The sequence below is a fragment of the Phytophthora infestans genome, genomic scaffold (genome assembly GCF_000142945.1).
Source record: "Phytophthora infestans T30-4 supercont1.19 genomic scaffold, whole genome shotgun sequence".
Classification (NCBI taxonomy): domain Eukaryota; phylum Oomycota; class Peronosporomycetes; order Peronosporales; family Peronosporaceae; genus Phytophthora; species Phytophthora infestans.
Genome location: NW_003303740.1, coordinates 139,649 through 165,917, shown reverse-complemented (window position 1 = coordinate 165,917; position 26,269 = coordinate 139,649). Strand labels below are relative to the sequence as shown.

Here is a 26,269-nt window from a genome sequence, read left to right as displayed (position 1 = left end):
GCTAGTTTCTGTGACGAATCAAATTTAGCAGCTCTCTCATGTTTTGGTTCTGTTGACGAAGTTGCTCGCTCTGGGTTTCAATTTGCTCTAGCAGCTGCAGGGTTTGAGCGTGCGCTCGGTCGCTCTGAATCTGGAAAAGCTCAGTTTGCTTCTGGACAGCCGTAGCTAGGCGGTGAGTATCTTCATTTTGCACGTCAGCAAGGCCTTTCCCTAGTACCACCAGGCCTTCGCTAAATCCCTTGGCGACAGCTCCTAAATTAGCTTCAACACACTCACCTTGAGTACGCTTTACACGCTTGGCAGATCCTTCGCTGCTTGTATCAGAAATGGTTCGCCGGCCCGATATATCGGGGGACGGTGAAGCGGGCGTCTCACTTGTAACGATCACTGCGTCACATGCGGCTGCAATAGTATCCATGTTCTCGGCACTTAGATGCGGGCGGTTGTTCATGCCCGTTGCATCTCCCCAATAGTCCTTCATGATTGAGTAATGCTTAGGACGTCTGATAGGGCCGCAATTACCAGTGCGACCCTCATCTTCACGCGCAGAAGCCCACTTTGTCTTCATGTTTTTCATCTATAAGAGCCAAAGCAATACCAGCTAATTAATAATATTAGCTTAATTATGGTTTTGTATTCGATCACAATATACCGGGTTTGACATTGCTGGTCTGTGAAAACTTTGCTCCGTAGAACAGATAGAGCAGAGGCGAGAGCTGCCCACGCATATTTAATGCGTTTTGTATTCGTTGTTCTCTTGAAGTGTTTTGATAGCTCCTTATAGCGAAGGCGAAAGATGGCTTCCACGTCCTCATCGCTCCAAGATGCTACTGTTTTGCTTGTTGGACCTTGTGGTGCTGGTAAACTTGAGTATGTAGCTTCTCCTCCACCTTCCACATAAGCAGAATGTGCACCCTCCTGTGCGATAGAGGCAGCTCTGTCAGCAGCAGAGGATGTGACACTGTCAGGGAGGGAGAAACAATCAGCTTCCGTGGATGGCAGGCAGTCGTACATGGCGGTCATGTCCCTCGCTCTGGTGTCGTCCGTCGTGGCGGGGACCGTCAAGCTCTCCGACAAACCCTGCGCCGACTGATTGACGTACTGCGCCATCCTGCAGGGTTGGCTGGGTCTCGGGAAGGCTTGTAATAAAGAGACGCGATCGCCGCTGATTTGACCGTTTTCTCGAATGGTACCAGAGTACATAGTGTGCCACACAGTCAAACTCGAGAGCCATCCGACCAGACTGGAACGGTTCAGACTAGGGCTAGGTCCATCTGAAACTGTCAAAACCGAAACGATCGTTTCCCGACCAGGCCCTAAGCACGTTTTCCATGTCTGATCGCACGATTTGTGACATGAAACAGTGTGTGATACACCATCAGTGTGCACCACTGCACGGGTGTGGGGCACGTTAAAAACAATTCTCGACACAGGTGTGGGACACATCAAGCATTACGCGTGGTGCTCACAGACCACAGTAACTGTCGCGCCGTCCTAAAACTTCGCTGGTGCAGTCGCATATTCTAACAACCATTCTGCTCAGGCTATTTATAGATACTGTCGCCATCTTGTTTACTTATTTTCTCAGGTAAAGCGACAGTTTAAGGGCCTGTTCAGCAGGCATGACTTCCAGTGGATTTGACCCTTTTGGCGGATTTATGGGTTGTAAGACGATTGACCAAGGCGCTTAATTTGGGCGGATGACAAAATCGTTTGGCGAATAGACGACGGGTGGTTTCGGGAACACATATTTATATTCAGTTTTAACTACATATCGTGATACTTGCTGCCCGCCTAAGTAAACTATGCCATCCGTATAGAGGTCATAAATAAAGCAAATTAGATTATGTAAATTTTACTACAGATTTGGACAGAAAGATATGACGGACACAAATCAATGACACTTGAGGTTTTATTAAAGTTTAATCATACAGTATTTTAGACCAATAAAATTGTGTCAGGGTCAAACTGGCTGGGGCCACTCAAATTAGTCGTGGAATGGAGGGCGTTCAGGAGGCGGCACTAGCGCGCTTGCGAGCATGGTGCGTGGGGAATGATATCAGCCCAAACTTTGTGTCAGAGGGTGGCGTCGAAGTGGCGGAGGATGAAGTGGTTGAAGTTGTCGCTCGAGACCGGTGAAACGCGTACACAAACGCTCTCAAAGTCAAGGTGCTAGACGATATCAATGCGGGTGTGACCGTCACTGAAGCGGCTCGGCTACACGGTATTAAGTCACGCACTGCGGTGCATGGCTAAATACACCTTGAAATCGTAAACGAAGGTCCAAGTGCAGTGCTGGTGGCCAAGGCAGGGTCAGCTCGTTTCCTTATTGCGCTAAACTCATACAATGGGTTAAGCAAATGCGTCGCGACGATTTTCCCTTGAAGACGTCCCATGTGTTGCTGTTCGACAAAGAGGAGTACCCCGACTTCTTCAACGATTACTTGGCCAAGAACAAGGAGGAGAGTCTAGGGCGATTAATTCGACGGCTCGTTTACAGCAGGGCTTCTCGTTCCGCCGCTTCACGAAGTCCATTCTCTCTAAGGTAGATCTCGAAGCCGAACAGCGGGCGTTCGCGAGCCTGGTGGGGACGAAGGTAAGCGCTACGTACGCGAGGTCCTGTATTTTCAACATAGATGAGCCTGCGGTATACTACGATGCTACGCCTACTCGTATCATTAGTGAACGTGGCGCTAAGAAAAGTGTCAAGATTAGAGGCCGTACGCGCTATGAGCGAGCTAGTGTGCTGCTGATAGTGTCCGCTGAGGGTCAAAAGCTACGACGTCGGCTCTCCAGCCCTTGGACGTCGGGGTGATGGGTCCTCTTAAGCAGAAGCTGCGAGCTATTACACTAGCGTTTGAGCTCGGCGCTGTCGGGCCTAGCGGTCACCTGCCTCTACGTGAGCGTCTTCTGACAATTGAGCGCATGTCGGCCCTTGAAAAGCGCAAGCGCCTAGTTGAACGTGTAATCGCTGCGTGGGATGCAGTTAGTAAAGACACTATAAAGAAGGCTTGGCTGAAAGCGGGTCTCTAAAATACGGGGCAAACAATGCAGTCCAGATTGGGCGGGGGACGTCAGCATGTGCACCTGCTCCCTTGGAACCCTGACATCAAGGTCACCGCTAGGGTGATTAACTTTACCGTCGTGGTAGGAATTGAACCCTCGTCACTCGAATCAAAAAGAGGGGTCAGTAACCGGTTGAGCACCAGACTGACGATTTAATAGTGCTAAACTTCAAGTTAGATTCTTATCATTTGCTCAAAATGGCCTTTTCTTATTGGCTGAATATACTTTTTAGCTGCGGTGTCGTTGTTTTGTGTCCACACTTGCTTGCATACGAATAAAAACCTCCGGCGTCATATCTTCCTGTCCAACTCTGTATCTTTCCGCTAGCCTATTTGGCTTTCGTGTGCGCGGGCTCGTCTACACGTGGTATTATGGTTGTTAATGAAAAGTCGAGCCTAACCGCGTCTCTAAATGCACAACCGACAAGTAAAACGATCATTCCGATGGTGCAGCATTCGTGCGAGCGGTTTCCAGTTTTGTAAAAATGTCAATTGTAAAGTGTAGTTTGTGAAAAAAAAATTGTTTTGAACGTGGTTTTGCATTCTAGATGTCACAACCCGCCAAGAAAAGTACAGTAGCCCTTAGAGAAACCCTGCTGATATTACGCTCGACTTCCAAAGAACCTTTAGGCTGTCCGAAATTAACAATGATGGCTAGACTACCATTTACTTCGCCTGCAGCCTCTCGGAGGATTTCTCGCTGCCGTCCAGAAGTGACAGTGATATCTTGGATATCTCTAGTAGCTAAGATCGGAAGGGGCCTGTTCACCTGAAATTTATGCAGTACACCTGAAATCTATGCAGATCTTTCCAAACATCACTTTTACAAAGAGGATTTCAAAGCTGCGATGAGCCTCTAAACTTTAATGGCTAAGACGACTATCAACCAATCAGAGCGACTTGCCTTTATGCAGCTGAATTATAATTTCTTGCCTCGATGTCGACAAAACGACCTAGCACCTTAAGATCCTAACAGGTTAGCAAGGTTTTGCACCCTTTTGCTAGCAGTGACCGGCATGGGCGGAACCAGCCCAGCAAGTTGGGGGGGGGGCAAACTAAAATTATTTCTTTTAAATAGTAATTACAATGCATTTCGATGCTTTTGCATTGTACTAAGTGCGTATATCACCGCGTCTTTGTCGATAGCATTTGTCAAGTCCCGTTCTAAACCAAGCATGCGTAAGTCTGACAGCAAATCATGGCCCAATGTCGTTCTAAGTCGGGTTTAATTCTTTTCATTGTGAAGAAGGAGTGCTCCGTGGTAGCCGTTGATTCAGGTAGCACACAAACCACACACACCAATTTGTGTAGTGTCGGTAGAAAGATTGAGTTCGTACACGATCATCGCAATACTGACATCTTCAGTCGTTTTAAGCAATCTTTAATCGCTCCTTCCAAGCTTTTCAAATCTTTTAGATTCAGCGAGCAAACAATCCAGCTAGTTTAAGGTAATCATCAGCGTAGGCTACACGAACGACATCATTCTTATTCCAGCGCTTTAAAAGATCCCCTCGGACTCATACTTCCACATAAATACGTTAGCTGGACCATACTGTCGCCAAACCTACACTGCGAGTCGTCAGTAATATCGTTTAGAACTGTCTTGTAGACATCATTCAGATAGTGTGTATTTTTGTGTGACAACATTACTACATGGTGTTTCTGCTCCAGGCACGCCTTTTCTTCCTTTGAGACGATATCGGACACCACGTTTCACCCTCACCCACGGATCGTGTGTTTGTCAGATATTGGAAGCTCGCTGTTTTAGGAGGCAAAGCCTTTATAGAATTTAACTTTTTCCAGATTATTTGACATGAATGGGCCATCGATGTTGAGTGAGTTATCACGTATCTAAATAACTCCACTATAATTTGCTCGACAAGTGGGGCTGCTGACGAAGTATGCATGCCCTTCATTTGAAGGCTTAATGAAAGCGTGGTGCATTTCTCCAATACCGTAGCTAGATAATCGACGTGAAAAATAAAAGAAAAAAAATCAACATCCGATCCATCATTCCTGCTGCTTCCTCTCTTTTATCCAATTTCACCTCATTTCCGGCAATCTCGAAGAGGACATTGCCAATGGGATTCAACAGCCACCGAATTAGATGTAGAGCTCGGACTCTACAGTTCCATCGTGTTTTGCTCAGTGACTTTGTAGTCGATTGCAGATTGATCCCTTTTATAGTTTCTAAAAATCCACTTCGGAGTAACTGCCCCTTCTCGTCTGCTGCGGTTTGCAATAATTGCTCCTTGCGCTTACACAATGCACTGCCTACAGTATGTATTCTATTCACAGCATCCATACAATCAATGACCAATACCGTGTTTTATACAGCTGCAAGGTTGAGACGGCGCGGGAAGCAAATAATGAAATTTGCTTGCGGACACTCGTTCCGAACACGCAGCTAGACACCGTTGAAGCCCCTGGCCACGTTCGCCGCTTCATCGTATCCTTAACATCGACACTAATATAAACTTAATAAATATTGTAAGCTGCGCTACCAACGAAGTGAACAGCGTACTCGCATTGGTATCCTTAACGTGCACTTTCCCCAAGAACATCTCCTTGCTTTACCAGTCGTTTTGTGCACAAACCAAATAAGAATAGACACCTGCTCCGTTTTAACCTCACAAGTTGCTTTCTCAACAAGCTGCGAGAAATATACATCTCCGAGTTTACTTAACAAAATATGCTGACCGATAGCTGTCGCGGTACAACTAAGCAGCTGTCGCTGAAGAGCAGGACTAACGTACTTTGCATTTTTTTATACCCGAAAGTCTCGGTTTGTAAGGAAAACGATGGATTCTGCTCACTGGTAAAGCACATCATTTCTAGAAAATCGTCACGCTTCCTTGCCCCCTCCTGCATTAATAATTAAAGTATAGATCGATAAGTTAACACGAATGAATAAGAAAAGGAATAACGTAAAACTTACCTTTTTGTCGTGACCGCGGAAAGGGAAGCCTTGAGGCGCAAGAAACAAGCAAATATCCAAAAAGGGTTTTAGTCAAACTCTGTTCTTAAGTCGCTCGTTGTGACTTTATTGCTGTAGTGCCAAAGCGATATCGTGTATTGTCGATAACAAATTGCTGAGAGCTTCTTCTGCAATGTGTGCTTGGAGCGCCTATCACCAGCACGCATCTCGTAACGTCACTAGACATAGCCTTCTTCCAGTTGTATTAACCAGCACCAGGTTGGGCAAAAACAGATATTTTATCATCGAAAATCATAATTACTCTGCTAAGATAGCAGCAGCGACAATGACTTAAATTGTTTTTTTGGGAGTAGTCAAGCCATGGGTAGCGGAGAAGCCAGCATACTGAACTGGGCGAGAGGGCGTCCCTAACGCCGAGGTTTGTATTCGCTTAATTTTGGTGGTACGGTCCTTGGCGAGCATGAGCACGGAACACTTGTTGTAGGAGCTTGGGGGTTTCAGACAACTACTTGATGCGATAGAGGATGGGAGGCAGATTTTCTGGATCAGCTCTTGCGAAATAAATGATGCTCCAATATCCCCCGATCACTGAACACAGCGTTAGGCGCGCACCACATTAAACCGGCGGTCATCCATTTAGCAGTAATAGCAGATGGAAAAGGGTTGGCTAGCTTATCAGGAATATCATGTTCGACAGGCGATTTCCGTGGTTGATTTGCAAAGAAGTTTGTTATTGACGCTATGGCAGGACGCTTTGGAGCTAAATTCGCGCTTAAGCATATTTCATACTAAGCCCAACGCGGCCTATCCTACTCGCAACCAATTTTAGAGCGTAAAACAGAATCCGAAAATATTGCTGAAAAGGGGGGGTTGAATGAAGATCCGCCCCAGGTGATCGCGTCCATCGAACCAGCCGGCGTCGATAGACGCGGACGCGGCACGAAGCATTACATGAAGCTCTCACTTGTGGTAGGTTAAAATCGTATGCGTCTGCGTCTTCGTTCGACCGCGGCGCACTTAGGACATGTAGTTACAACAAAGAAATCAGCGCTAAAACAATATCACTGATAAAGAAGCCCCCCCCCCCTGCAACGTATCCACTCGTGACGTCAGTGATTGATACAGACGGACATAAATTGGATCCTTGCGCTCCTGATAAATGTGGGGTGCCCTTGCAATTGCTGTCAGGTTTGGGATCGACCTTGCAGATGTGCGGTGGGCTTGACAGTGCGATTAATAGCCCCGTCCCATCTGATGTTTCACGGAAACAAAAATTGTCCTGCGCCAAAACCGGGGGCCCAAAGCAAAAGATAAATCAACTAACCAAAGAAGTAAAACTACTTTATGTTATTATGTTAAGATTATCTGGTTGTTCTACTCTGCAACCCCCAAAACCATCTGAGTTAGGTACATTGCCCAGCATTGCCACTGCCGTTTGCACTATCATCTCACTTGCTGATGTAGTGCTACGCTAGGTTCTCTGTCCTTTTGCGCCTGCCTACTCATAACAATTTTTGTATCCCCCAGGAAACATCAATAAATGATCTTGCTACGACCACATGAGAGCACACACCAAATTTTAAATGAATAGCACAACCTTTAAATGATGTTCTATATTCATCAGCGATATATCTACTGCGATGAAAATTGATGGGATGGGCACGGCTTGTAGACCGTTTCGCGCTATCACGATACAGTCAAGATGCCTTGCTTATTTATGCTTTTCTGAAACCATTGCAAACCGTGATGGATGTCTCTCGTTATCAAGAACAACATTACTTACAAGTCGTCGCATGAATCGGTTCATGACAGCAGCATCGATATGCACCTCGAGAATATGCCTTACAGGGACCTTTTCTCATCTGGCGCGCGAGCTACAACGACAGCCTTTGTTAATTTTACTGCCTGTTTAAGTTTAAAATTGGGGCCGCATCGACTATCGACAGTGAAACCGCATCAAACCCGACATCCTTGATTAATCTGATCATTCTCCGCAGAAGTGCGCACATCTCGTTTGTGTTTCGAAGAACCATGTCTCGTCACGCTGTCATGAAACTCCTCATACGGATTGCTTGTAGAAGCTTAGCTTGAAGGCGAGTGCAAAGCTGCCATCTACCGCTTTGCGAAGTACTTCTTAAATGTAGGCTCACATATCTATCCCGAAATAACTCGTTCCTTCACTGTATAATATTTGTGTAAGACGTTGTATAAGATATCCATAGTACTAGTAAAGAGAAAAAAACAGCGACGCCTGGTCCAGTTTGAGATGTCTTGTTCTTTCGTGAACGTTGTAAAGTACAAAAACGCATATCGTTTATTTGCTGTCGCTGAATGCATCTTCGTCCCCGAGTGCATTGAATTGGACACTTAAAGTATGCGGGCAATGCGGTGGGAACTCCCACCCTCAGATCTCATTCCCAAAACATTTTTGATTTTCTAGTCTATTGGGACGGCAATGGGGCAAGCTTACGACCCCAGTATCGCGTTCGCGCATCCTTAACTGCATCAGCCACTCGTGCTAAATTATGGCGTTGATGTTGTGAGTTTTTTTATGCTTTTCACGGCGTGTTTTCGATGGCTTTCAACGAATCGAAGCGCCAAAAACACGTCATGGAAAATGTTTAGTAGAGAAAGGTAAATGCAAGTACCCTAGTGTCGGGACCTAGGACAGGTTTTACCCACTACTGCTCATGATGGAGTGTCAGATTACATAAGCTCGTAGGCAACGAGGTGGAAGCAACTAGCGGGACTTCGATTATATTTGGTCTTCCTTCTCGCGGTCAAATTGTCGATCCCCGCGGATATCGAGTGCCTTAGTAATGGAGGCGCTCAATAAAGAGGTAGATTGTAGTACGATAAGATAACATAATGTCGTCGCACAGGCAGTTAAACTTTATTACTATGCTAAGATCGACAGCAATCGTAGCTATGGCTTCGAGGAATGCAAAAGGCAATTCCGATTTAGTATCCATGACCAAAGGGCGCTCATATTCATGATAGATTGTTTGAGCGTGAAAGCGGCTATACGCTACACGAACTTGCTGCTGCTATTTCCGTGATTATTGGTAGGAAATGGGTCAAAAATGCTTGTTGAAGAATGCACAAGTATTTCGGATCAACTAATGGCGTTCCTACAATGGCCATGGATCACTGCGTGGATATACCCGCGTCAGTTCGAGCTCCAGCGAAAACGTTTTATCAGTGCAACACCAGTTCGAATTAGCTGGTTTCGTGATGAGCGGCTTCGGTGCAAGCTCGCAATCCGACTCAATAAAATACATTAAAGACAAAAGTCGCGTGTAAGAGCTCAATACAATAGCACAGGCGAATGCATTAATCACAATCTACAGCTCTAGCCTACCTGTATAGACAGCAACAAGCAAGGCGCTAATCGGCTTCTGCACCACAGACGCTCGCTTACTCAACCACACAAGAAAACGTGCATTCGACTGATGCGTGTTTGTCGACCAATAGTAAATGTTTGACCGGTTAAAATGTGACCCTGTCCCTGATTTATCTGCTTACCTCCTTTCATTTGGCTTTGTGTGTTGCTGTTTACTGTATACGGAGGCATTCAAAGCCAATGCACAAAATAAATGGGCGAGAAAAGAATATTGGAGTAGCACACAGGCAGCGGTCGCGGTAGGTGTGAAGAGGCCGACACTTATTGGCTGGCCTAGCGAACTGTCCGTTTCAAGCTATCCTTCATAAAGAACCGAGTTTGGAGATTGGGAGATATCGAAAGAGCGATGACAGTCAAGTAATACGTCCGAGGATCACTGTGCTGGGTAAGATGCCGAAGGTCAGAATAAAACAGCTGCCGAGTTTGCTGACGAAGGAGATGAGGGGGAAGTCACAGTGCTACGCCGCTGCTAATGCTGAAGAGCTACATGCTGCTCTCTAGAAAAGTCGGTGGAGCAGGAAGGTGCAGTAACCCGCGAGGTCCCGGAGCGATTTCGACGACTATCGGGCTGAATATCGTATGCGAGCAGGTCGGTGAAGCACGATACCTCAGCCAGGCCTCGAAATTAATTTTGGTGTCGCTAACGTCGATGATGCCGTCTTGGTGAAGCATGACCATCATTGACCCGAAAATCCTGACCCGGTCAGCGTGAAGTCACTTGACATGACTTTGTCAAAACTCGTTTCATTTGAATCAAGAAATTTTCTAAGTGGTTCAGAAATTTCGCTGGGGGAGAAATCCAATAATTTCTGCGATTCACACGCACTAATCCGCTTGCGAATGTTCTCGAGCATTTTATGTTGCTCGCCGCGCACTCGTATCAAAGCTTTATGTTCCTGCTCCCTTTCAAGTGCGACCTCAGCTTTCCGCACCGCTGCAGGCCTTCCAACAAGTGTGACAAGGGCATCCATAGCTTTAGCTTCAGATTATTTATTCTTGTTCGGTGTATTTTCGGTGGGTGAGCGCACAGAGCGTTTTCGGTTGCCACTGCGCTGACTTGGCGTGGCACGACGCTCGCGCATTGGGGTAGATACCGTAGCGAAGAGCGAATCAAACTCCTCCTCCTCGTACATACCGCCATGAACACAGCTCAGAGCTTCCAATCGAAGCTACAGTATTTTCACAGATCTCAAATATTAGACAACGTGTGACAGCAAACAAGTAGGGCCAAAATTTCTACCCTGGGCCGCTACCACAAATAACGCACATCGGCTTTTTTATGCGTAAACTTCTTGAATTCGTGGGTGCCGGATAAACAAAGTTGACGTCGGAGACACTGAAGAAAGACGTCAGCTTCCCCCAAACTGTTTTTTTCAATTTTGCGGTATTATGCCGTACAATGGCACGCGATGTAATTTCAACAAAATCGACGTCGTCAGCAATCAGTCCACTATACCCCTCGTCTTCCACTTTGTAAGCTGTTCCAACATCTCGCCAAAAAAGAGTTTTCTTAGAAAACGGGGGTCGTTTAAATTTGCTCGATCAAAGTTCTTTCCTACCATTACATCAGTTGCAGGGCAATTATATCCAGCATTACACATACAATCCTTGCAAATGAGATCCTGCCGCATTTTCTCGTATGGCTCCCAGGCAGAATGTCCTTCCGCTATTGTGCCACTAAGAATGGCAGAATGTCCTTCCGCTATTGCGCCACTAAGAATGATAGGGATAGCATTATCCCTTTCCGCATCACTCGTTCTTATTTGCGCTGCGAAGGAATCGTTTGAGGCTTAAAAAGCTGAGGATAGGACATGGGACTCAACGTTTTCCATAACGTAAGCCAAGCAAATACTGTGAATGATGGCAGCGACCACCCCATTGGACGGCAATGTTGTCGCTGAAGGTGCCACTGTAGCGAGCTCCGCAACGAGACGGCGAACCACTGGGACTTCTCAATTTGGGTCCTTCTCAGCCTCCACTGTTTGGCTCAGTGGGAAGGGGGAGGTGACCTGAACTCAGATCGACAGCATAAACAACGTATTTTAGTGGATAATATCTTTTTCGTTGCACCAATCGTTTTCGCTCAGTTTTATTCTCAACCGAGCACATGGAGTAGGGTACGTGTGCACCGCATGCGTCAAGAAAAGCGCTTCGGTTGAGAGCCCTGTTCATTGAAAATAATTAAGATCCTACCTCACGATTTAAGTAGGCGCTGCACCTCCTTTCAAGGAAAACCCAAAAATCTGGTATAAAACCCATTGCAATGAAATTTGAGGGCGTAGAAGCATTGCCGACACCTATATTGAGAAGAGACACACAGCCATACCAGCAACTAAATATGTAAAGCAGGCTCTCAGGTAGATCGAAATTATCGACCTTTCAATCGCCTCCCCCCTGATCTCAAAGTGACACCAAGAGATGATTACCGCAGAAGAGCGCTTAAAACGTCTTACTATGTCCTCACTCAAGGAAGGTATTCATCGATCATATTGATATTCATATTAACAGACGATCGCATAATGTTTAATGCTTTGATGGAGTGCGTCGACCTATCTAAAAATGTTCGCTAAACGACGTAACAGTTTATTTACTTCTGGATAAGAGCTTTAAAAGCTAGGCAAATGTTATGGCTATCAAGACGAGCAGCATTGGAGCGGCATCGGAGCTATTTGGGCGGAGCTGTCGAGATTAGCGCGGAGACCGAGCAAAAAAAATCTGCTGGACGAATTAGTGCTGATCCCAATTAATTACAACGATATGGATTGGTGTGCGGCTGGCCACGGCCCCAGTGTTGGTGTGTGATCCCATGGCATCATCGGCTCAAATCTGTTATTGATCAGATTTTTACCTTGTCCTCCTGATGCAGATGCTCCACAGAATGTCTTGAAAGCTGTAAGCCTAACGACCCGCAGCCCCAGGCTCGTTACGCATGTTCGAACTCGGTATCGCGGATCCTAGAGTGGGGGTGGAGGCAACGGCATAATGTCATTGGAATCTCTAATGTATTAAGATATAGGCACTTTCTAAATGTTTATTAGGTACTTCAAATAGCAATCTTGACCATCCAAACTATTAGATGCTAGGCAATGATAATGATTTATTAAACGAGAAATGGGGATGCGCACGCGTTTTAAAAGTAGCATGTAGCAGAGTTTGACCTTCGTTAACAGTAAAGATCAAACTCTCTTTAGAATATAAGCTCAGCAGTATTCTACACTATTCATAGCAGCACAAGCTAGTTATACGATGTGGTAAGCGCAAACGCATCACAGTCATTACAAAAAAGCTACACAGGAAACCACATAACGCCTCTTCTTTCTAGTTGAAATAGAGCGCACCCCCGCGTCGATGCATCACTCCGAGAAGATATCTAGATAGAAAATGAAACAGGTCGCGATATCTGAAGTTTGAGAGCTTAGCTAAATAGCACACAGCCAAACGTGAGTATGAGTACGGGTTCCCCCTTGTTGTTGCAGCTCAAAAGTAAAACCAAACTGAATTTACGAGACCGAATACCGATGAAACATGTTAAGTAGATTTCCAGCTACATAATGCACCATGCGACAGTGTTTCTTTTAAACGTGGCTGAAATAAGGGAGTACGAACGGTCCGTTTATATGCCAGTTTTTTTGTAGATCCATTTTGGAGGCTGGAGTCTGTGCTCAATACCGCAATAATGTAATTTGTTCCTGCGTAGAGACAACTCCAAGCTAATGCTCAAGCCGCTAGCGTCCAAGATGCAGTATGTGGCGTGAATGCTCAAGTCGCCGGTGGCGCTAATGCTCAAGACGCCGGCGTCCAAGATGAAGTCTGCGGCGCTAATACTCAAGCCGTCAGCGGCGCTGATGCTAGTCCCGCAAGATGATGTGGTTCTCACCGCGGCTCAAGTCACCGGCGTCCAAGATGAAGTCTTTGGCGCTAATGCTCAAGTCGCTAATATTCAAGAGGAAGACGCTGGCATGCAAAATGAAGACGTTGTCATGCAAAATGAAGTCACCGGCATGCAAGATGAAGTCTCCGGCGCTAATGCTCAAGTCGCTAATACTCAAGACGAAGCCGTTGGCATGCAAAATGAAGACGTTGGCATGCAAAATGAAGTCACCGGTTTCTAAGATGAAGTCTCCGGCGCGAATTTTCAAATTGCTAATAGTCAAGACAAAGACGCATGCAAGATGAAGACGCCGACATACACGATGAAGACGCTGGCATGCAAGATGAAGTTGCCAGCGTCCAAGGGATGAAGGCTCCGGCGCTAATGCTCGAGTCGCTAATATTTAAGATGAAGACGCTGACATGCAAGACGAAGACGTTGTCATGCAAAATGAAGACGTTGGCATGCAAAATGAAGTCACCGGTGTCTAAGATGAAGTCTCCGGCGCGAATTTTCAAGTTGCTAATAGTCAAGACAAAGACGCTGGCATGCAAGATGAAGACGCCGACATACATACTAAAAACGCTGGTATTCAAGATGAAGACGCTGGTATTCAAGATGAAGACGCCGACATACAAGATGAAGACGCTGGCATGCAAAATGAAGTCGCCAGCGTCCAAGATGAAGCCAGCGGCGCTAATGCTCAAATCGTCAACGGCGCTGATGCTCAAAATGCCGGCGTCCAAGATGAAGTCTGCGGTGCTAATGCTCAAGTCGCCATGTTTCTACATGTATGTGTGCTTAAGCACTACGGAACCTGGCAAAAACATACCCTTGACTTTGGTTTCAAGGCGCCTACGTTTAAGAACTTGATGTACGAGTTTTGATAATCGTCATGTCTATCTCAACCAAAGCCTTCATCTGCCCGCCGTCGATGACTACACAGCGCGCCAACAGATCGATCTTTCAGCACTACCCCTACGCACTGTACGCAACCGACGTTAAGTTCCAGCCGGCATTCAGACCTACCGGAAGATTCAGCGAAGCTGAACTTTACTTTTCCAACAAGCACAAGCTGTATGGTCTAAAAGTAGAGGCTTCTGTGATGTTTCCGGGTCGAGTTGTATTTTTGACTAATCCAACGCCCGGATCCGTGTTCGACATACCGGTTATGGCCAATCGTTGGAAAGATCACCAGCGCCTCTTAAGAAAACCCAGCCAGTGGCGTCTTATCGAGGACAGCGGCGAAGGCTCGGAGCAGTACCAGGAGGCTTGGGCTAGCCTCGCGGACAAGGGGTACCAAGGCGCTGCTTCGATGTTGAGGGCAGTCCACCCAAAAAAGAAGCCGCGCAACGGCGAGCTTACCGCTGATGACATTTCTCGAAACGCTCGAGTTTCGTCCGACCGCGTGCAGGTCGAAAACTTCTTCGGCCGAGTCTGTCTACTATGGAAAATCATGCACAGTACGTAGAAGTGGAACAAGGCATCTTTTGACTCGTTCACCCGCACGTGTTTTGCATCAACCGACTTTCATGCAAACATTAACCTCTCCGTGTTGATGATGGGCGATTCTATCGGTCGGCTACGAAGGGGTTTGTGGTGGCGGCGGGGCGGTGGCACAGGAGGCGGTGGCAGGGCGGTGCACAGGAGGCGGTGGCAGGACGGTTCACGTGCGGCAGCGAGATGATGGTGGTGAGCTGAGCGGGTGGTGGCGCTATACAGGCGGCAGGTAGCTGATGGCGGTGAGTTGGTTGCAGTGAGCTGGTGGCGTGCGGTGAAAATTTATCGTCGAGCTGGTGGCGGGAGGCCATAGGGTGCCGTGCATGCGTGTGTGCGGTGGTGAACTGGTGCTGGTGGCATGCGGTCGACGAGCGAGTAGGAGCTGCGTAGCGCGGGGCATGATGCTGGCAAGCGTGTAAAGTCGATAACGGGTTGGCATGGCCGGGAGCGCTCCGAGTATTAATAATGCAATACATGTACATTTAATTGGCACATGCTATTAAATGTTTTATGTAGTACAACATTAATGGATCTCCACGCAGGGGTGCTGCATGTACTGTTCCTAATGATGAGTTAGCTCACTGCGGCGCTGCTGCCGGTTGGCGAAGCTATTTTACCTCTTTTAAAATTTTGCTACTGCAGTATTGTTTTATTATATCAAGTCTAAAATGTAAAATTAATGTGTGGTAATGATTGCACTGGTCGGAGAAGTCGGAGAAAAGACTCTATACGTGTCCTCCGACCCGATATGTAGGAGCCAGCTCCGACGAGGCCCAACCTAACCCTTACTAATTGGATTGGCCAAATCATTTTGTAGTCAGTATGATTGGTTGCTCAAAACATTACATTAGATGATTGGTGAATAATACCATACTAAAATTAAGTAGGGTCGAGGAATTGATGATATTTAACCATATGAATATTGCTAGCGCCCTTTACACACTACACTGCTCCAAGAATATGAAGGAGCGGGGGGGGGGCATAACAAAAGCTTACCTGGCGCCTCTTCCTTTGCCACTTTAATGTTGAACACCGCCGGGTCAAGGTCGTAAGTAAAGTGAGTTAGCTTATGTGAGTTATACTTTCTTTCCGCTAGCCTATTTGACTTTGTGCGCACAGGGCTCTTCTACACCTGGTGCCATGGTGTTTAATGGCAAATCAAGCCTAATCGCGTCTTTAACCTAACTGCACAGCCGACAAGAGGAACGACCATTTTGATGGTGTAGTATATGTGCGAGCGGCTCACAAGCTGAAAGCAAAGTCATTTATAAGTGCAGCCAGCGATGTCAAATTGTTAGGCACGTGATTTTACATTCCAGACGTCGCAACCCGTCAAGGAGTGTGCGTAAACGTTTGGGGAACCCCGCTGATATTATGCTCATGTTTCGGAGAGCCTGGTTACGCACGAGTCGTCCGAAATTATTAATGTAACGATCTACTTTGACTTCAGCCTCATGCGTTTTGTTTTCTCTGGATAATTACTAGACAGCTCTTGCAGCATCTCGGAGGGCTTCGAGATGCCGTCCGGATGCGACAGTGATGCCTGAGATATACGGTAAATTTGCGGAAGCGCTGACTGGGTACCAGATGCTTCAGGTCAGGTGAGCTTTCGTCAGCCTTTTCGTCTTCATAACACGTGCTGGTGACTAGTTCGGCTGGAGCTGTTGGTTTTGAAACCGCATGGCTCGTCTCATGTATATCTGCCCGTTGCGGCGAATAAACTCGAATTTTCATCGGCGCTGGTTTCGATAAAAAAAAGCGGTCGCCTGCACGGTGTAGTCACGTTACCCAGCTAGAGGGTGGACTCACCATTCTCTCAGACTGTGTCAGGAAGATCTGCTTGCTGCAGAAGTCGCAGGCCACGTCCAAGCATCTGTGCCCTCTGACACAAACCACAGCGTTCCAAGCTTAGAGTAGAACGCCTGGCGGTCGGCAAGGGTGGGAATCTACGTTGGACCTCCACGTGGGAGTGGTTTACGGAAAGGTAAGGAGTTTAGCGCCCAGTTTGGAGCTTTGGGTAGAAGCTCAGTCGTGATTTTCCTTCTTACAAGAGAAGTGCTCAAGAATATTTCAACAACTTTACATTTACGTGATTATCCTCAGTATCTACGTTGGCCTGCTAGATTTATGATCCAGACCTAAGGAGGATTACCGGCACAATTTGGTGGAGAAGTAGGGTATCTTCCCGCCAAAGAATCGTAGGAACGTAAGCGCGGAACGGAACACTAAGGAGGGATTAAAGCAAAGTGGGAGCGCTATAAGTGCCCACGGTTGGTCCGGTGAGAGACACGGCGGTGAGACAGGAGAAGAAGTCGGAGGATAGTCGTCCCCACTACTTCCCGAGTCGCTGTTCTAAGCCGAGACCTACGAAGAAGACAAGCGCGCGCCAAGTTTAACCGGCGACGATGGACAGGAAGGGACTCGCGTTGGAGGAGGCAGAGGTGTTCCCGCGGAAACTGGATAGCCTCATTCAGCCAATTCTGGAGAACGTAGTGACGCTGAAGGGGAAGCACCTGGCTACGAAGCGAGGATACTGGTTTTAGTGAAAGGGTCCATGTCTGAACCAGAGACGCCCGGGAACCGAGAGTGATTGGGTGTCATCTTAAGGCATTTTGTTTGGCGACCTGGACAGAGTGAGAAGCTGAGGGCGCTCGTGTCGAGAGCGCCTCGAGAAGTGGCGTTCTCGTTCAAACCTCCGCGTCCCTCACTGACGCCACTCAGGGATGCTGAGAGTACTACAGAAACAGCCACGCCGACGAGCGTGACATCGGAAGTAAGGCTTACAGGGGGTCGAACGACCCCAGGAACGTCTACAAATCATTCGGAGCGGCCTGAAGGCCAGGTGGTAACACCAGCTCGATCTGTGGCTACGCCTGCGAGGTCGGTGCCCACACCGGCCCAATCGGGAGCAAATGCCGGCTCGTTCAGTGGCGACGCCTTCCCGATCGATGACGGCGTCGGCAAGATCTATGACCACGCCTGCAAAGTCCGTGTCGACTCCTGCTCGATCGGTAGCGGCGTCCGCCCGGTCTGGAACGCCGTCCCAGGACTCGATATTGCAAGCGCTGGTGGAACAATCGGTTGAGTGAGTGCTCCGGAAGCTGACGGTGTCTCGTGGATCTAGCGCTGGAACGCCGCGCTCACGGGTAGCGGAACCAGAAGCGCGCTACACACCTGGGTTGGCCAGATTAGAACGCGCGGAGTTGGAACGACCTTTGAGTTCTCATTGAATTGAGTACCAGAGGCCTCCGATTTCCATAGCCCCGACGCCAGCTAAGACCTCAATGTCAGTTGGAATGCTTCTGGGGTCTGTTTCTGTGCACCGAGGCGTACCTCCAAAGGAGATTAGTCCTTACGGGAACTGGAAGGTCGGTAAAGCGCCCAGGACGGGAGCGCTCAATTCTTAGTACCAGTCGGCGACCCCGCCAACTGCCGGGTGGGGCCAGGGTGGAGCGCTACCCGCCTGACATACAGCTCCCATAGCTCCGACCCGTGCGTATCCGAGTCTGCCTACGATAGGGATGCCTAGCGACCGGAGGCGCCTCACCGGCGTACGTGAGAAATCAAGGTCTCGGAGGAAGCGCCGGATCTTAAAGTGCTGAATATCGAGGTGAGAGCGTTCCGGAACGCGCAGATTACCCTCGCCGAGCCGCTCCATACGTAGATATCCCGAGCGAGTTGCGAAACGCCGTAAAGATAATCGTTCCATTTTACTCGGAAACGGCTACGAACGAGAGAGCGACTGCTTTCTGGCGTTTCGTTGAGAGGTGCACTGATGGGATCGACAGCCAGTTGCGATTGACGGCGTTCGAGCAGTGTCTCAGAAGAAAAGTGGGTCAGGGGTGGTGGTATAACGCAAGGATCGACAGCTTCGAGACCCTTCGAGTGAGCTTCCATACCCGATTCATCCGACAAACTCTTGCGCTCTGGAACCGCCTCAAGAACGCAAAACGAAGTCGAGGTGAGTCGGCCACAGAGTGGGGTGATCGTACCTCGACCATGTGTGAGGCCTCGAACTACCATAAGCCTCGCATGAGGTACGAGTTTATCCTTTACGGCTTGCTGAACAAGCAGATGAAGGCGGTGTTGAATGGCAATATGTTCGCGACGACCAGAAAAGGTTTGTGACCTGCTAATCTACAAGAAACTGCACATGCCGGTAGGGGAGGAGGACGAGTTCGCGTACGATGGAACGCCTGTGACCCGCCCAAACAGCACGAATCTACGCAGTCGCAGCTGGTACAGCAGCTACAGCTAATGAACCAGTCTATGCAGAAGCAGCTACAAGGTGCTGGGGTGCAGCAAGGATACATCAGTGCCGTAGTGCCTTCGGCTCCTCCGGCTCAAGGCGTTCCAACTCCGGTTAGGAACGCCTCGTTGACTCAGAATGCTTAGCCTTCAGGAGACCCCCCGTCGAACTTAGGACCACTGAGGTTCGGACTCGGCCCTGACACCCGTGCGATGGAAGAAGAGGTTGTATGTGGTCGCTGTGGACGAGTGGGGTGCGGTCACGAAACCTGCCCGAGAGTGCAAGGACGATGCAACAGGTGCAACGAGCAGGGTCACTCCTCTACGAAGTGCAACTGGCCCAGACCCTAAGGATCCTATCGGAACGGGGAACACCGTCGTATGTAGTACTTTCTCTGCGGTGAGTAGAGCCACACGGTGGCAAAGTGCCCTAGTCTGGACCGACCTTCGTAGCCTGACGCAGAACGCGACCGCTGGGAACGCCTCCGCGTCATCCGGAACGCCTCAACAATAAAGGGGGCAGGAGGGAGGGAGAAGGAAGGGTTGCTCCTTCCTCTTGCCTAATGGGCGACACGCCGAGGGATGAGGGTCCACCTGAAGAACTACTAGTCGATCCGAAAGGGCTCTTGAGGGAAGTGTGACGAATGTGAAAGACGCTCGGGCGTTCCAGCCTCGAGCGCGAATACTGAGACTGTGCAAGTGAAAACGAACGACACGAGCAACCTAACGGAACGGGTGGGCCCCAAATTGGAAACGAGAGGGAGGGTTAGTCCAACGGAACGGACTGGCGTTCAGCAAGACTGGAAAACCGACGGTTCTTTTAATGGGCCTGAGCGAAAAGAGGTGGGCGCGAAAAAGCAACAGAACGCTTGGCCGTGACACTATAGCGAGGTGATGGAACGACTGAATGATTCGAACAAGTAATGGACGACGAGACTGAAGCAACGGAACGCTTCGGTACGACGTCCGAGATCAAAGTAAATACCTTAGAAACGACGACTGAAGACACCGCGGGTGCTAGGGCAAGTCAAATTTCGGTCGCAATAGGGATGGTTAGTGCGACTGCCACTCGGAGACTGAAAGTACTAAGGGGGAGGATTCTAGAGGACGCTACGACCGCCTGTTCACTGACGAGGGGCTAGATATGCTCGAGCTCCTGAAACAAGAGTAGGACGCCAAGACGGGACACGAACTAGAGCGTCCGGAGGGCGTGAAGCGAGCCGATGCGGCGGGGGAGAGCTCCCCATTGCGCGACAAGAAGGGCGAAGACTTTCAAAATGAGGAAGTTATGCGTGACTACCTCCTCAGCGCAGGTGGAACGCCTAAGGAGGCGGTCCTGAATCGCGCGAAGACATGGACTCGGAGCTTCTTAAAGATGGAGGCCCCGACCATTCGCGACAAATTGTGGAACAGGGGGAGGAGGAACCCCGGCGTATTGGGACTGGTCGCTGCGACTGTTGAATCAAATCTACGGAAAAGACTGAAGTTCAGTTTGCCAATCAGCAAAGAGGAGCTCAGTATAGCAGAGGAGACCCTAGAAGTATATCGCGTGAGCGCAAGGAGGGCTAAAGGCGCGAAGGAAGACGGGGCTGTGCGAAGCGGACTGCGATGAAGCCGCGAGCAACGCTGAAAGCGTCGTCTCGACGGGCAAGTGCATCATCTGTAGTGTTGGCGGGATGCAGGTTCTATCTGACGGCTTTATCTACTGCGTCTTGTCAGAGATGCTGGTCGACACGGGTGCAGTCGCCTGTCTTGTAAACAAGCGAGTGCTAGAACGACTCGGGCGACGGTTGGAGTCCCTGAGACCTTATACTGGAAGTTTGGATAGCGGCTCAGGACATGTAATTCGATTTCTCGGAGTCATAGACATTCACGTGGCGCTGGGAGCGCTTGAAAGAGCACTTCCGGCCGTGGTGGTTGACAGTCTGTTCGTGGACGCGAATCTTGGAACGGACTCGTTGAGGGCGTTCCGCGCGGGGATTGACCTGGAATAGCAAACGATTACACTTAAGGGGACATGGGATATAATCCCTCTGGGTGAAACGAGGGTGGAAGAGACGTATGCAAATACAGTATCGTCGACGGTGCGTCCGGAGCCGGGTCGCCAAGCGCTAGTGAGATCCAGGGCTCCAAGGAATAGTAAAGGACAACTCAGTGGTGCTAGTGGAGGGCGTTCCAGGGGCGGACGAATCACTGAGTTTTGCTAGGACGCTCTGCGCGGTGACGGATGGAACTGTCTTGGTGGAGGTGTGCAACGCCTCTGTTGAAGAAGTGGAGATCCAGTCCGAGACTTAAGTCGCTGCTGTGACGATCGTTCCAATAACGGCGTTTGTGGCCCGCGTTCCAATTAAGAGTAGAATGTCTTGGAACGCTAGTGCTGTGTTGTGTGCTGGGGGAAACAGCGTAATCTCCGAAGTTGGAACGTCTGACGAAGAAATGACGCTCGCCGTGAAAAACGACGAGAACAACTTCGAGGTAGACTTTGAAGTCTCGTTGATGGGTGCTAAGCAGAGGGCGGCGCTCTGCGGAAATGCTAAGAGATTTGCTCGTCGAAACCTCGAAGAACCCAGGAAGAACGGAATTCCTCAAGTTCAGCATAGACACGGGAGCGCATGCTCCGATCAAACAGCCGCCGTACCGCGTGTCGAAGGCTGAAGGGGACGTCATGGAGTCGGAAATGCAAGAATACTTGGGCCTTGGCCTCATCAGACCGTCGACAAGCTCGTGGGCTAGTCCAGCCTTGATGATCAGGAAGCCTGACGGGGGCATTCGATTTTGCATTGATTATCAAAAGCTGAATGCTGTTACCGCGAAGGACATCGACCCGATGCCGCTGATAGATGACATCGACGTCCTCGGAAACGCCTCGCTATTCTGTACAATATACATTGCCTCGGGGTCTTGGCACGTTCCCATGGACCCAGACAGCGTAGAGAAGACGGCTTCCACGAGCAAGTTTGGGCTCTATAAGTGATTTTTCATGCCGTTCGGCTTGTGCAAAGCCGTCCTGGCTGTTAAACGCCTGATGGAGAACGTTCTCGTCGACCTCAAGTGGAGGACTTGTCTCGTGTATCTCGATGACTGCATAGTGTTCAGCAATGATTTCCTGACTCATCTTATTCAAGTGCGTCAAGTGCTAGAACGCTTCAGAGCTGCGGGCTTAAGTTAAAGATGAAGAAGTGCCCTTGGGGACGTGACCAAAGTGGCGTTCTTGAGCCATTTTGTCACGCCTGCAGGCATCGTTCCGAACCCTGAAAAGGCGAGGGCCGTAATGAACATCGAGAGACCTCATGACCTGCATACTGTGAGGGCGTTCCTGTGGCTAGCCGACTACGTTAGGCGTTATATACCGGGTTTTGCGGTCATTGCAGCACCTCTGGAAAGCCTGAAGCAGAAGGACGTGCCGTTCCAATGGAGCGATGACTGTGAAGCGGCGCTCCGCCAACTTCAACGAGCTCTAGTGAAGCCTCCCATATTGATGTACCCCAATTTCAAGGCGCGCCTTAAACTGTATGTGGACTCGTCTCACAGGGCTGTAGGAGCGTGCCTCATTCAGGAGGTTGACAAGCGTGACAGGGCCATAGCGTATGCGAGTAAGATGTTGGTGGGGTCCCAACGGGACTGGATTTACAAGACGAACGAAGCTACTGAGATCGAGTGTTGGAGAATTGTCTGGGTGACGCGAAAGTTTCGGATTTATCTCAGTCACGCTGAATTTGACCTATACACTGATCACCAGGCTCTGACGTGAATTTTTTTGTATAACTACTAGAACGACCACTCCCACTTTGGCCCGTTGGGCAATGGAATTATCGCAGCTGCGATTCAAAATTTACTACAAACCGGGGACGTCGATGGGACACGCGGACGGCTTGTCATGGTTGTATCATCGACCAGACACTCACGTTGTAGGTGCTATACGAATGGCTGACCTGATAAACGAGGATGACGGTGACCCCGCTATTCCAGATAACGTGGAGGTTCAAGACGTCACGCCTCAGCCTTTTAAACGGGCTACCCCGGAGGGTGAAACACTGAGCTAAAACGTTCCCCGTGTTTGAACCTCAGCCGGGGAGACCCCTGACTCAGGCGTTCCTGGTTACACTCCCAAGAATGTCCAACCGACAGAAATAACCTCAGGAGTACCGAAACTTCTTACTCGGGATGATCAGGAAGAGGATTAGCAGGGTCGTGCTTTGCGAGTTGATCTGTCTCTGGTTGATGCGCTGGGGTTAGACTTCGTAACAGAGCAAGAGCGGGAACCTTGGATGCGTGCTTTGAAGGTGTTCCTGAAGGACGGAGCTTTGGCGCTCGATCCTCAGCTGAGGGTGACCGTGCTGAAGAAGTCACTACTTGATCAGGAACGAGGTCTTGATGCGACTCGCTCACTTGGGAGCGCGTGCATGGCCGGCACGAACGATAAGTGGTCCTGTCGTGCCGTTGCCATTCATCGAAACCGCTCTACACTACTGTCACGCAAATATCTTCTCAGCGCATCTCGGCAAGACGAAGACGGCCAACAAAGTGAGGCGACTCGCCTACTGGCATGGATGGAGAAAAGAAGTGGTCGAATACGTGCGTGAGTGTGCGATATGCACTGGGAGCAAGGGACATAGTCCCTGGAGAGCTGGCTTAATACAACGTATGCCGGTCCAAGAGCTGTCCGGACCGCTCTCGTTATTGGTGGTGGACGCTGTCGGACCGTTGGTAGTTACTCCGACGGGAGAAACGTATATCTTAGTGTTTTTGGATTACTGTACGCGATGGACAGAGGCGTTCTCAGTCGCGTCGCTGGATACCCTCTCCTTCGTGAACGTGATGATAGAAGGCGTGATCTTTTGACATGGCGCTCCAAAATGCCTACTGAGTGATCGTGGAACAAGCTTTACGTCCGAGTTGGCCAAGTCGCTGTACCAGACGCTGGGCATTAAGAAATTGTACGGCGCTGCATACCACCCGCAAACACAGGACCTCGTGGAGCGCTTCATGGAGCGTTGATGGAGATGTTAAGGATGTTCGTGAACGAGACGCAGACTGATTGGGACGTGTACCTGCCTCGAGCACTTTTCGCCTAAAGAACGGCTTACCTCGGAGAACTCGGAGACACGCCGTTCTTCAGCTTGTATGGGCGTGACCCAGTATTACCAATCGACGTGGTGTTCCTGAGCACAGGCAAGAATTTGAAGAGTAATGAAGCTGCAATGTATCGAAGGAAACTCTATCATTCAATGCGAGACTCACGTCGCCTCGTGGAAAGACAACTGCTCAAGGCTCAGGACCGACACGAACAACGGCTTGGCGAGCAAGTGAAGGTGTCTTATGTCGAGGGGGATACTGTTTGGGTGTATCAGTTCTTCCGAGCGCGAGCTGGGGAACGCCGGACCAAGAAATTGGCGTTCTCCTGGCACGGCCCGTACCAGGCCGTCGGCCAAGTCGGGGAGAGCGCCTACTATTTTACGTCGTCGGGAGATAATATGCTATCGGTAACGAGGAGGAGGTGATACGAGAACGGATGAGGGACTAAGGTGATGCGACGAGAGGCGTTCATGGAGCGTGGGTGAGACTTCAAAGGGGAGCGCTACAATAAGTATTAAAGATGGAACGGCACTAAAGGTGCGAGTCGGAACGCCGTGGGACTACTTGCTGGAAAACTCCTTTTCGTCGTCATTGTCCTCGTCGTCTTCAGCATCGTCTTCGCCTGAGGCGTCCTCTTCTTCGTCTTCCTCCTCGTCGACCTCTTCCTCCGGAGCCTACTTGTCATCCGCGGGGACTGGTGGGCTCGCTTCATCGCCCTCTTCATCGCCGCCCTCGAAGTCAGACCAGTCTTCTTGCTTGATCTCCGCTCGAGTCGGCGCGCTCACGCAAGGTAGCGTGTAAGAACCCTCGATGGTCTGGGCCGTTAATAAATCTTGGACCTGCTTGACCTTGTAGCTGTTCACGATCGCCTTCCATGGGTCTGCCGTTCGATTTCCGACCCACGTATCATTGGCCTTAACGCTGGACATGATGATGTTCTTGCAAATGCAAGCCAACGCCGCGATCGAGAGCCTGTTCTTCTCGTCAGCGGCCGGATTCAACGCGTCGGTGGACTCGAGGAAGACGCGCATGCTTGGGTACCCGTAGGCGTCTACCTTATCTGGATCCAAAGCGTTATCGAGAGTGGAATCGTACCGTTTCCGGTCCTGCTCTCAAAGAACGGCTAAGTCGGCCGCAACGGGTTCGTCATACTTGCGGGCTTTGCGGATATAGCGACCGGGTTGCCCTCCTTGCCAGAACATCTCGGGGTGCTTGTCCAACTTCTTCAGGAAGGTTTACAGACCCCAAGTCTCGATGCAGGTGCTGGTGAACGCGAACCGAGCTTGGATGGCGCACATCTTGAGTTTTCGGCGATTCGACTGAGCCGTTCCGGGTTGAAGTGGGGCATGGAGCGCCCACCCCCAGAAGATGCGACGATTCGCCATCCAGAACCGCCAGTGGGCGCGAAGCATGTGACGTTTTTTGGGGGGTCGTAGAAAAGTGTCCGACCCGACCAGGGGAACAGTAAGCACCACGGCTTCTTGCCCGCATCGGCTGCCTTGGCCAGAACGGCTAGGATCGCCTTGCGTACGGAAGCGGGAGCCTTCGTGCTCAACTCGAGGAGGTTGCTGAAGGCTTCAGCTGCAGCTCGAGACGCCTTCTTGCCCCTATCGGAAGAACGGCTCTTCTTGGCTGGCGACCTGGTTACCGAGTCCTCGCGCGTCTTGCGATAGAAGCTCTTTTTGGACTCGGGCAAGGCTGAAGCACTACTGGAGGCCTGTGAGCTCGATAGGAAAGGTAGAATTACCACGGGATCCCGGAGGGTGACCGTCGGACCCCGGTCGAGGACGTCCTGTGCCACTTGATGCAGGTGCTCCTGGCTCGACGACGGCGGATTACCGCCGAGACGCGCGATCAGGCTGAGGAACGCCTTGTTGAGAGCCCGGGCGTCACTACCGGGTGTACCAAGCTCGTCATGCGCGAGGGCCGCGTCGAGATACTGGCGAACCTTCTTCCGCTCCGCGGACGCGAACCGCGACGTCATAACGATGGAGAGAGATGTCGAAGAGAGAGAGGTGCTGCCTAGGAGGAAGATTGGATTTCAGAAGTGGAATTTCAGCTTGATGGCTGCCGCCAGAGTACGTGCGGGTTGTGTCCCTGGGAAGTGACGTCAAGAAAGGAACGGTCTGATGGAAAGTGACCCAGAATGGAGCGGCCGGCCTTTCAGA

General features: G+C 49.8%; 1 protein-coding gene across 1 annotated transcript; it reads right to left on the bottom strand.

Moving 5' to 3' along the window:
* Position 1: 1 nt before the first annotated feature.
* On the bottom strand, positions 2-728 carry PITG_10927 (uncharacterized protein; the record flags this gene model as incomplete). The annotated part of the gene is made up of 5 exons (XM_002901683.1): positions 2-151; positions 194-295; positions 383-577; positions 646-680; positions 725-728. The coding sequence occupies 5 exons, from the start codon at positions 726-728 to the stop codon at positions 2-4; spliced, it is 486 nt and encodes a 161-aa protein (XP_002901729.1).
* Positions 729-26,269: the final 25,541 nt, after the last annotated feature.